General features: G+C 39.1%; 1 protein-coding gene across 2 annotated transcripts in view; it reads left to right on the top strand.

Annotated features, from left to right (window-relative positions):
• Positions 1-9,957, top strand: part of FBXL7 (F-box and leucine rich repeat protein 7) — a 333,720-nt gene extending 323,763 nt beyond the window's left edge. For both annotated transcript variants that reach the window (XM_073630856.1, XM_073630857.1), the window contains one exon: positions 8,740-9,957. In XM_073630856.1, coding sequence (XP_073486957.1) covers positions 8,740-9,476 — 737 coding nt within the window. In that variant the 3' untranslated portion in view covers positions 9,477-9,957. The remainder of the gene's footprint in view (positions 1-8,739) is intronic.
• The last annotated feature ends 2,509 nt before the right edge of the window (positions 9,958-12,466 follow it).

Here is a 12,466-nt window from a genome sequence, read left to right as displayed (position 1 = left end):
GAAAATGGTCTATGCATTTATGATGTTCTGAATGTGTACATTTATCTTTCACATTTGGGCAGGATACTATTCTGTTAGTTCTACTCCATGCTGGGTCATTTACTTCAATTGATTTTAATTAATTGAATCTACCTCTATAATTATGGAGTGCGTGCAGGAGAAGATATTTACATAATGATTTTTAATCGTATTCTCATGCTATGAGGAAGGCGGTAGTAAAATGACAAATGCGTTATCAGTCTGTGCACTGTGCCCACTGTACACATTTGATATCTAGCCAATAAAGATTCACATCAGAAAGTATGCTGAGTGGCCGACTTTACTTGGTGTGGAATTATTCAGGCAACACTAAGTACAGAATACGGTTCTGGATGTACAGAATAATTCATACTGCACCATTTAGTTGCTAGTTATTCTGCTTGTAGGGTGAACAACTTTATAAATGGCACTTACTAATTTTGTTTCCAAAACCCGAGCCATTGTCTTTTTTTTTACATTAAAAAAATGGTAAATGTACATGGTAAATGTGTAACATGTGTGTTATTTAAATGAAGATTTGCTTTCTGATACGGCTGACATAAATTTTATCAGTCCATTAATCTTTTTGAAATGACGTTTAACAGCCCTGATGCTGTAGGGCAGACTATATCGTGCTAATTATTTTGAGAGGTTAAACCAGAACAAGTCCACCCCTAATTAATGTTTTAGTCACAAAAATACAGAATTTCTTTGCTCTACCTTTAGTATAGCTGTGCGTCTTTTACCAAACTGGGATTATCCTAAATGGGAATAAAGGGATTCAGTCTTTGTTATAATTTGGGTTCCTTGTTGTTTTAAGAAATATTAGTATTTTAGAATTAATAATAAGGCATGATTCACATTGAATTTTGAAAATCTAAGTTTTTAAATATAAAATATTTCAACGTTCAGCTATTTTAAGCGATATACTCACTTTTTCCAATAAATGCATTGAAGTGAACCTGCCAGTTCCATGAAACATTTCTGCTAAAATGTCTTTTGATGTCTGAAAGTTATCGTTCTTGTCATCAGATAATTTACTTTGTGTCTGTGAAAGACAAGAGATCCTAAACACAGGCTATCATCAGGGCTGCTATTTATTTCAAAATTGAGGTTATGGGGGAGGCAGGGCTTAATGCCAGAAGGAGGTAGGATTTCTGAGAAATCATGGACCAGGATATGACTTTAATGGACACTGTTTAGTACAGTTATCCTTTAATAAATTCTCCCAACTCCCTGAGCAAAGCCTGTTATAGCAGTCTTTAACCACAAATGATGCTGCGGTACACATGTGCTGTAAAAATAGCACTTTTCAGAGATCTTGTCTGAGTGAAGGCAAGCTATGTGTGGCACTCTGCAGAGCTGCACAGTAAATAACACTGGAACTGAGGGGAACGTAAGTATTTAACAAGCTGCACCACTCAGGGGGGTGGCTTCATTCATTAAAGGGTAAGCAAACTTGTGCATGCCTACTCATACACAAATACTTCCATGGGAATGGGAGATGGATCCAGAGGACAGTTTAAAAACAATATCTTTAACCCCGGAAGCCCTTCCTGACCAGAGCACTTTTTGCATTTCAGCACTGCGTCGCTTTAACTGACAATTGCGCAGTCGTGAGACGTGGCTCCCAAACAAAATTGACGTCCTTTTTTCCCATAATTACAGCTTTCTTTTGGTGGTATTTGATCACCTCTGCGGTTTTTATTTTTTGCGCTATAAACAAAAAAACAGCGACAATTTTGAAAAAGACGCATTATTTTTTACTTTTTGCTATAATAAATATCCCCAAAAAATAACTAAAAAAACATTTTTTTCCTCAGTTTAGGCTGATACGTATTCTTCTACATATTCTTGGTAAAAAAAATCGCAATAAGCGATTATTGATTGGTTTGCGCAAAAGTTATAACGTTTACAAAATAGGGGATCGTTTTATGGCATTTTTATTAATAATTTTTTTTTTTACTAGTAATGGCGGCAATCAGCGATTTTTATTGTGACTGCGACATTATGGCGGACACATCGGACATTTTTGACACATTTTTGGGACCATTGTCATTTATACAGCAATCAGTGCTATAAAAATGCACTGACTCCTGTGTAAATGACACTGGCAGTGAAGGGGTTAACCACTGGGGGGGGGTTAATTCAGTACTAGGGAGTGTTTTCTAACTGTAGGGGGGATGGGCTAGCTGTGGCATGTCACTGATCTCTGCTCCCGATGACAGGGAGCAGAGATCAGTGACACTGTCACTAGGCAGAACAGGGAGATGCTTGTTTACATCAGCATCTCCCCATTCGTTCTCTCCGTGAGGCGATCGCGGGTATCCCCGAGACGATCGAGTCCGCGGGACCCACGACCCGACTCACAGAGCTCCCGGCAGGCGCGCGCGCCGGCGGCGGCGCGCACGCAATGACACGGCGGGGAATTCAAATGGGACTTACAGGTACGCCCATTTGCCCAGCCGTGCCATTCTGTCGACGTACTTCAGCGTGCGCCGGTTGGGAAGTGGTTAACTGTAAGGGATTTCTTGTCTGCTATCCTATCTGACGAGGAATCTTCTTCCCGAACAATGCTGTATTTGTGACAAAGTGGTAGCATTTCCCACTAATTTCCACATTGAGATAATAGAGGGATTATTAGATCAGTATGCATTTTTTTTTATAGTTCTAGGGCTCACACACACCAGCAGCTGCGCTGAACGTACATCTGGTGTGTGTAGGGAAGTGCTGATACACTGATCCTGGAACATCACATTGTTCACTTTCCTTTTTTTTTCTTTTGTGAATTTAAATAGAAATTTCAAAAAGTAAAATTTCATTAAGCTCTCTTGGCCACTGCACAGTGTGATGCAGTGGATTGCTGAACTGGGAAAAAAGAACCACATGCCATACTTTATTTTTTTTTTGTTTACAAACTTTTTTGTAAAAAAAGCAAAAAAAACCAGCATTAAAAACTAAAAAGAAAAATTACGTCTACAAAAGAACGAAAAGAAAAGGAATAGGTCAAAGCAAAAATCCATTACATGAGAACCAACTGTCACTGAGCCCATAGTCAATCTGAATGGCGGTAAATGAACCATGGGTCCATACTTTATTTTTAATGCACACCACCACAAGGCTTTTTGCTTTTTTTTGCACCTGGTGTGAACAGGCCCTTCATAGTGCAAATATTATAAGGGGAAGGGAAAAAGCAAAACACAGAGATCAAAGTACTACATAAAAAATGTGGCCCCCAAAACCCCTTAAAAGGTTGATAAGTTTGAAGACAAGTGTCCCTAGAGTGCAACTGTATCACAAAATTATTTCTGCTATGATAATTGAGTTGACTTTTTGAAAAACCACAGCAAACTACTATTCTACTAGGAGATGCAATATGGGTTGAGTAGTCACTGCTATGTATTAAATCAGCTTGTGAGTTAAAACCTCAAACCTGACATCTATATATATCGGGATGACTAATAAAAGAGTTGTGCAGAGGTCTGATGACCTTAGCCCAAAGAGCAGAAACCAAAATTCAGAGCAATGTGATTCATTACCAATGTCAGAGCATCTTCTGAAACATGCTCCAGAGAAGTCGCTATTAAACTAATCCACTAGTGATCATATAAGTCCTATGAAAGATATTAACAGAGGTTTCTATTAATAAAGTTAAATGACTTACTAGGTTTAAAGTCTTGTAACAATGATTCCTTCAGGAGGTCAAGAGGGTAAAGTTGAGGTCCTGCTCCCATTTAGCCATAAAAGCTATTTTATGCCTCACAGGCTTATTCAAAATTGAGCATATATATGAAATTACATTTTAAAGTGGGGGAATACAAGCACGTGATCTTGAAGGATGATACTGTGATAGATGTGGTATGTGATAAAGCACACTGGGTCAAAAATCATGTCACCCTTATCCTTGCTTCACTAACTGAGTAAGTGACTCAGAAAAAATGTGTATGAGCAATTCTCTTTAAAGCAAACTTGCAATAGAAAAAAGGATTTCAACTTCCAGTGGCCCTACATACCTCACAGTTCCAGATGCTTGCACATCAGGTTCATATTCTGAATTAGACTCCGGGGTATCCAGGATCCCAGCTTCAATAGAATAACTCTGTCCCTTGCTAAGTCAGGCTGGTAAGGATGTAGCTTTTACAGAAGGTCTCCCAGCTGCTTCAGGCACAATGCATTACTTTGGATTCTCTAAGACATCTTGGCTTTAGCTCTGCAAGCTTCTCCGCCTAGATATCATAGGCTTTACACACCTCTACCACAATTGGCTCCTATACTTGCAGAGACCCTCATTGCACAGAACAGTGTAGCCCTACCCAGCCCTGCATTCTCCCTTCTTATTTGTTGACAAGTACATTTTTTAAGGCTGTATTTATTTATTTTTATTGCGAGAATGCAATTAACAATAATGCCCCGTACACACGGTCGGATTTTCTGATGGAAAATGTCCGATCGGAGCGTGTTGTCGGAAATTCCGACCGTGTGTGGGCTCCATCGGACATTTTCCATCGGATTTTCCGACACACAAAGTTGGAGAGCAGGAGATAAAATTTTCCGACAACAAAATCCGTTGTCAGAAATTCCGATCGTGTGTACACAAATCCAACGGACAAAGTGCTACGCATGCTCAGAATAAATAAAGAGATGAAAGCTATTGGCCACTGCCCCGTTTATAGTCCCGACGTACGTGTTTTACGTCACCGCGTTCAGAACGATCGGATTTTCCGACAACTTTGTGTGACCGTGTGTATGCAAGACAAGTTTGAGCCAACATCCGTCTGAAAAAATCCTAGGATTTTGTTGTCGGAATGTCCGAACAAAGCCTGACCGTGTGTACGCCCTATAAGAATGGCCGCAACATTTGGCCAATAAGTCAATGCAGGAAAAACAATTTACAGTTAGTATAGGTTGAGAGCGACCTAACAGCACTGGGTCCAGTGGATAGAACTGCTCTTTTACACACCCGCTTCCTGGCAAAGAATAAAAAAATCTCCACAGGCAACATCTCATGAGGGAATGATTACATCACTTCTCTTAAATGGTAGTACTGCCTTCACAATCTCCCTCTAGTCCTAATGTTTAGAAATATGGGTGATGCCTGCCCAGTTGCTTTAGAGGATTGGAGCAAAACTGGTCTAGAATAAACAAGTGCTCATTTAACACCAACATTATAGAATCTGCTTGAAAAGGTATTAGCTATCCGTGCTGGTACCCAATACCAGTGGAGTAGGACTTTATAACTCATGAAAACCGATGCTTTAGAGCCTGTGGCCAAAAAAAGGAGATGTTTTCCATGTCTGATGGTCCTGCCTGAACCTGACCACCTTTTGGTCCAGAATTTTCTGCCTTACCCAAACTTTGTTTCACATTTCCCTTCACAAAGACCAGGGGATGGCCCTATAGCACCACTCAGTCCCAGGACTCACTGTTGAGCAACAAAGACTAGTTTCTCTCCTCTTCATTGCAGTTGAACAGTGCATTACTAATGAATGTAAGAAACCTAGAGTTCATTTAGCAGAAGTTATAAGGCATATGAATACTTTATTTGTCAAAAAAAAAAAAAAAAAAAACAACAACACTCTAGCAATATCACTGATCACCAATCAAAAATCCTTAAAGTTTGGCAACCCTGGCTTTATTATAATCTACCTACCCTGGACCCGGCTAACCTTAGCCACTTATAGGCACTCATACAATGTTTGAATCTATGCCCAAGTCCTTAGATGTGGTGGCTGAAATAGTTTTTTCCTTATCAAGCTGAGAATTTTTCTGCAAAAACAGAAAAATAAATTTCGATCTAAATTCCAGTGCCCTATGTAACTTCTTGTGTAATGAATTGATATCTCAAATTATGTTATCAGTTTTACAGTGAACTACAAAAATCCTCCTGTTAATGGGGATAATGATTAGGGGAGGTGCTTGTTGTCCAACTTAAGAGACCAGCTTTTAATATAGCATAGTGAGTGAAGGGTATTTCTCTAGGGCAGGAGGTAGGTCAATCAGAGGTTTGAAAGATGAAATAGAGGAAATTTGAACCTGAAAAAGGAAATGAATGCAGCCATTATATCTAGGAATTGAATCTGCAGTTTATTCAAATTTTTGTGGTTTTAAATACTTTAACATGAATGGCATGCTGAAATGTTTTTCTTAAAGTGATATTAAAGTCTTGTCTTTGTTATTTAAAAAAAAGAACAAACATGTTATACTTACCTGCTCTGTGCAGTGGTTTTGCACAGAGCAGTCCAGATCCTCCTCTTCTCGGGTCCCTCCCTCCCTACCTCCTGTCAATTTCCCCCAGTGCAAGCAGCTTGCTATGGGAGCACTTTAACAGGCTCGCTCCCGAGCCATGGCTCTGAGTGTCCATTGACACACAGAGCCCTAGCTCGGCCCTACCCCCTCCATCTCCTGATTGGCTTACTGTCTGTGATTGACAGCCAATGAGGAGTAAGAGTCTCCAGAGAGCCGAGGCTCTTGTGCACATTGATGGATCAAGATGGGGCTCAGGTAAGTATTAGGGGGCTATTGCACACAGAAGGTTTCTTACCTTCATGCATAGAATGCATGACTGTAAAAAACCTTGAGCCTTTAGAACCACTTTAATGTGAATGGTGAATGAAAAGGGATACAATGAGTTTTTACTGCTATGCTAGGCTCCATTTGAGAAATATCCCCTACTGCACTGTATCAGAGAGGAAGTGAGAATACAGTGGAACCTCAGATTGCAAGTAATGCGGTTAACGAGCGTTTCGCAATACGAGCACTGTATTTTTAAAAATCGTAACAGGGTTTGCGAGAGTTGTCTTTCAAAACGAGCACGATTCAGACGAAAGCGGTGTGCAGTACCATGTTTGGACTGAGGTGGGGGGCGCCAGAGCCGAAAGTCGCCGATCGCAGCCGATCGGCGCCTTTCGGAAATGCACAGAAAGGCCCGAGGACAGCTCGGCTGACCTCGGGAAATCTCGTGAACGAAGTCTTTCCGAGGTTTGCCGAGGTCAGCCGAAGTGGCCTCGGGCCTTTTTGGCCGTTTATGAGGCTCTCCGGCGCTCCCCCACCTCTGACTGCATGCAGTATTGCATGACATTGAAGTCAATGCGGAACAAATTATTTTCGTTTCCATTGACTTCAATGGGGAAACTTGTTTTGATATGCAAGTACTTTGGATTAGGAGCATTCTCCTGGAACGGATTATGCTCGTAATCCGAGGTTCCACTGTAATTCCCCAACAGCAACACAGAAAAAAAAAATGTTTTCTCTTTTTTTTAACCACTTCCCGACCGCCGCACGACTATATACGTCCTAAGTTTGAACGGGGATATCGTTGTTATGGCAGCAGCTAGCTGCCATAACCCCGGTATCCCCGTTTTCGTGCGGCGGCCGGCTTTCAGATAAAAGTGGTCCCTGCGGCGGATTCGCCGCGAGATCACTTTTATCGGTGGCGGGAGAGGGCCCCCCCCCCTCCCGCCGCGATCCGGTGCCCTCCACCGCTTACCGGAGCGCTCACTCGTCTCCAAGATACTGCTGGGCGGAAGCGACGTCAAAACGTCACTTCCGTCCACGCCTCTTAAAGGCATATTTTTTCAAATGTCATTTTTCTAAATGACTTTTTTTTTTTTTTTTATTGCATTTTAGTGTAAATATGAGATCTGAGGTCTTTTTTCTATTACAAGGGATGTTTACATTCCTTGTAATAGGAATAAAAGTGAAACAATTTTTTTTTTCTTTTTAAACAGTGTAAAAATAAATAAAATATTTTAAAATAAATAATAAAAATAAAAAAAAAAATTTTTAAAACCCCCCTGTCCCGACGAGCTCGCGCGCAGAAGCGAACGCATACGCGAGTAGCGCCCGCATATGAAAACGGTGGTCAAACCACACATGTGAGGTATCACAGCGACCGGTAGAGCGAGAGCAATAATTCTAGCCCTAGACCTCCTCTGTAGCGCAAAATATGCAACCTGTAGAATTTTTTAAACGTCGCCTATGGAGATTTTTGAGGGTAAAAGTTTGACGCCATTCCACGAGCGGGCGCAATTTTCAAGCATGACATGTTGGGTATCAATTTACTTGGCGTAACATTATATTTCACAATATTAAAAAAAATTGGGCTAACTTTACTGTTGTTTTATTTTTTTATTCAAAAAAGTGAATTTTTTCCAAAAAAAGTGCGCTTATAAGACCGCTGCGCAAATACGGTGCAAAAAAAAGTATTGCAATGACCGCCATTGTATTCTCTAGGGTGTTAGAAGAAAAACCATATATAATGTTTGGGGGTTCTAAGTAATTTTCTAGCAGAAAAACCTGTTTTAAACATGTAAACACCTAAAATCCAAAACGAGGCTGGTCCTTAAGTGGTTAATAGAGGATTTTTTTGGCTTAATATACACTTTGGGAAAAATGCTGCATGCAGTAAGTTATAGTAACCAAGCAATTAATATTTATTGTCTAATTGTTCTGAGATGATGAAAAAAGGCATTTTGTTAGTCATTGTGATTATTCTGAATTACTGCTCTTTGCACAACATCAGTGCCCTCTGTTCTAATGTATTAAAGACTGAAAATGAAAAGCAAAAGGTCATTGAGGAGGTACAATTTGTTGGATAGTCTTTATAAATAAATAAGAAAAGTCTTATGAATTAGGTTCTATGTAAAATTAGAAAACATGAATAGGACATGCTCTTTAGTTACACTGTCATTATGTGTACTAAGTAATTTCTTCCTTTTCCAGGCTGTTCTAAAGTAACCTGCATCAGCTTGACACGTGAAGCTTCAATTAAATTGTCTCCTATGCATGGCAAACAGATATCAATCCGTTTTTTGGATATGACAGACTGTTTTTTGCTGGAAGATGAAGGACTGCACACTATAGCAGCTCACTGCACTCAGCTTACCCACCTCTACCTGCGTCGCTGCATTCGTATCACTGATGAAGGTCTGAGATATATCATGATATACTGTACATCTATCAAGGAGCTAAGTGTCAGCGACTGCCGCTTTGTCAGTGACTTTGGTATGCGTGAGATTGCAAAATTAGAATCACGTCTGCGGTACCTAAGCATAGCCCACTGTGGAAGGATAACTGATGTGGGCATCCGTTACATTGCTAAGTACTGCAGTAAGCTGCGCTACCTCAATGCTCGAGGATGTGAAGGCATCACAGATCATGGGGTGGAATACCTTGCGAAAAATTGCACAAAACTGAAATCTTTGGATATTGGGAAGTGCCCTCTAGTTTCAGACATTGGTTTAGAGTTCTTAGCACTCAACTGCTTTAACTTAAAGCGCTTGAGTCTTAAATCCTGTGAAAGCATCACAGGTCAAGGCCTACAGATTGTGGCTGCCAATTGCTTTGACCTACAAATGTTAAATGTTCAGGATTGTGATGTTTCAGTAGATGCTCTACGGTTTGTCAAACGCCACTGCAAGCGTTGTATAATTGAACATACAAACCCTGCATTTTTCTAAAAAATCCAGTGCATTAATATGTATAACAGATCTTGCACATGCAGTAACTTGTCCATACAAAGTTCTGATTTTTTCTATGATAAGAACGGAAAGTAATTATGTGTTTGTTTTTTGTCTGCAGTTCAGATATCTAGACATGCTGAATAAGAACCGTGCATTTGATCAGTGCATAATATGCGTGTGTATGTGCTTTACATTGCTATGTTAAGGTGATTATCATTAGAAAACATTCCTGCCATTGAGAACATGTGTGAATGTGTCAAATGCTGCATTTGGTAAAACCTACAAGATGTTATATAATTCAAATGTTAGAGTTTCTCTGTAATAGAACAAGTGAACACTTTCTGCAGTTTATTGTATTAAAGAGAAAGAAGGATAAGTTCACTGCCAAAACAAATTAATTATAATCACATACACTTACCACCTATTTTGCATTAATAACCTTTTCATTATGCAATAAAATAAAAAATAATACATTTCATCACATTTCCCAATTTGTCCTGTTTTAGGAGGAAACCTCATTACTCTTGGTAAGCAGTAGATTGAGTAGAACTACAAAACGGTTCATTTTTTTTTTTTTTTTTTTGGCAGAGCCTGTGTAGAGAATAATATAGTTTTCATATAAAGATAACTTGCTCCGTTAAGGTGACATCCTTCCCTTAATTTTTCTGCTGCTGCAGCCTTGCAGAATTTGTTGTTTTGGTTCAAGGGGGAATCTAATTAAAGATATGTAGTATGGAGTTGAAAAATACCTCCATGATCTATAATCAGGATCTTTATATAGGGCTACAAAAGTTGATATCACTTTACTGCCAGATCATCCATGGAACAAATTATTAACTTTACACCAAGTTGTACTTATCGTATGCCCAAGTACCAGAAATGCAAGTGGTCACTGCTGGGTTATAGTAACCATATTATAATACAGCAGTTATGCAAAAATCTATCTTGAAGCTATAGCCATACGCATGCATGATGTCTCCCAATGCCAGAGTGGAAGAAATTTGCCGAAGTCCTCTTAAAAAACAGAAAGGATATTGAATCATAATGTCACTGGATGCAAAAAGACCTCCCCCATTTTTGTGAAAATACAGTTTTTGAGTGGTAATTCTAGGTAAGTAATAGATACCTCTGTGCTTTGCTTAAAATCTGTTTTCAAAGAACAACAGGGAATCACAGTAAATCTCAAGTACAGACGTAATGCTTCCAGACATCCTTCAGTAATTGGCAAGAGGGGTCATAGCTCAATTTTAAGCCCTCTCATTCCTAGGCGCCTTAGGTGTAGTTGTGGATCTGTAACACCTGAAGTATATACCCATTATGCAATAAACAAAGCAAGATGGCTACATAACTATAGGGTCTTCACATAACTACTGCAAAGAAAGTGCAATGAGTTTAATTTTCCTTATTATATAAATCAGGCTTAGATATTGAAAAAGTATTTTCCGCTCTCACTTAATAGGCACAAAAATCAATGTGTCCAGAAGCCTAGCACTGAGAAGGACTTCCCTTGGACCCTCGCCAGTTTGCTAATTGCAACATGTAACAGTGACACAGAGTGTTAAAACATAATAAAGCCGGATATGTTGTAAAAAAAAAGATTGAAAGTTGATTTTGGAAGTTTCACTGCTGTGCTCTATAAAATAGAATTCTCAACACTTCTCCCCTGTTCCAGTTGTCATCTGTTTCAACATCTGGTAGAGTTGGAGTTGATGACAAATCAACATATTTTACTAGTATTCCTAAAACGCATGACTGCTTATCACAATGGTGGCAGTATGCTGTAAACGGTTAGACATTTTTGTACTTCAGTTCAAAATCCTTGGGTATGACCCTTTTTGTACATGTTCTCTTTTGCTTTTAGTGGTAAAGTTAATGTTCCCAGCTATAACATTATGGCTTACACAAATAATGAAAACAACAAAGCATGAATAAAAATTACAGTTGTTTAACAGCTATTAAAATCCTGGGGTGATTTAAATAAGTGAGTTCTCTATGGTTGCTAAAATTTACTGCTGTTACACTTAGTTATTTGCGCTATTTACTAAATAAGCCTTTCTGAGTATGCCACTAGTCAAAGGCAACCAGGCATTTTTACTTAACAGATTATTTTCAGAGAAATTTAGTTTACTTTTCCTTCACACGTATGGTAAAAAAATGCAGAACTATAAGAAACCATGCACCTTCCATGCAATTCATTCCCACAACCAGAGCTACAGTGTATACAGTATATCACATGCCATATTTGGTCTAATGCCTATAACAGCAGAGACAGTAGGAACAGCACCAGACCAAGAACATTTGCAAATTTGTTTATTTTTCTTATTTTGTTTCCCTTTTTTTAAAACTCTGGGTCTGTGTTACTGAAGACAGCAATAGAAATATGGGGACAGGAGACATGAGATGAGTCAGAGGATTCTTCATAGTTTAGAAATCACAATTATATCTTTCCTCTTACTTGTATGGTGTTTTACACAGTTGAAAATTTGTTGCGGAAGGGAGTTTAACAAGACACGGGGCCACTCATTAAAATTAGAAGAAAATATGTTTAACCTTAAACTACGTAGAGGATTCTTTACTGTAAGAGTGGCAAGGATGTGGAATTCCCTTCCACAGGCGGTGGTCTCAGCGGGGAGCATCGATAGTTTCAAAAAACTATTAGATAAGCACCTGAATGACCACAACATACAGGGATATACAATAAAATACTGACATATAATCACACACATAGGTTGGACTTGATGGACTTGTGTCTTTTTTCAACCTCACCTACTATTTAACTATGTAAAGCAGACCACATACTGCATCCAGTAATTTTTAAATGATATAATCACGACACTGGCTAGTAACTACACAAATATAAAGAATTGTATCATTAAGTACTCTTTCTAGGCCCATAAGAAAATGACTCTGTTACCTCATTGTCTGCTCAAAAGAAAAACAAATATGGCCATTTCTGAGATCTACACTGTTATCTATGGGCATGCCCA

Source organism: Aquarana catesbeiana, linkage group LG05 (genome assembly GCF_042186555.1).
Source record: "Aquarana catesbeiana isolate 2022-GZ linkage group LG05, ASM4218655v1, whole genome shotgun sequence".
Taxonomy (NCBI): Eukaryota; Metazoa; Chordata; class Amphibia; order Anura; family Ranidae; genus Aquarana; species Aquarana catesbeiana.
The sequence above is the reverse complement of the archived record's forward strand: the minus strand, read 5'-3'. Positions and strand labels throughout refer to the sequence as shown.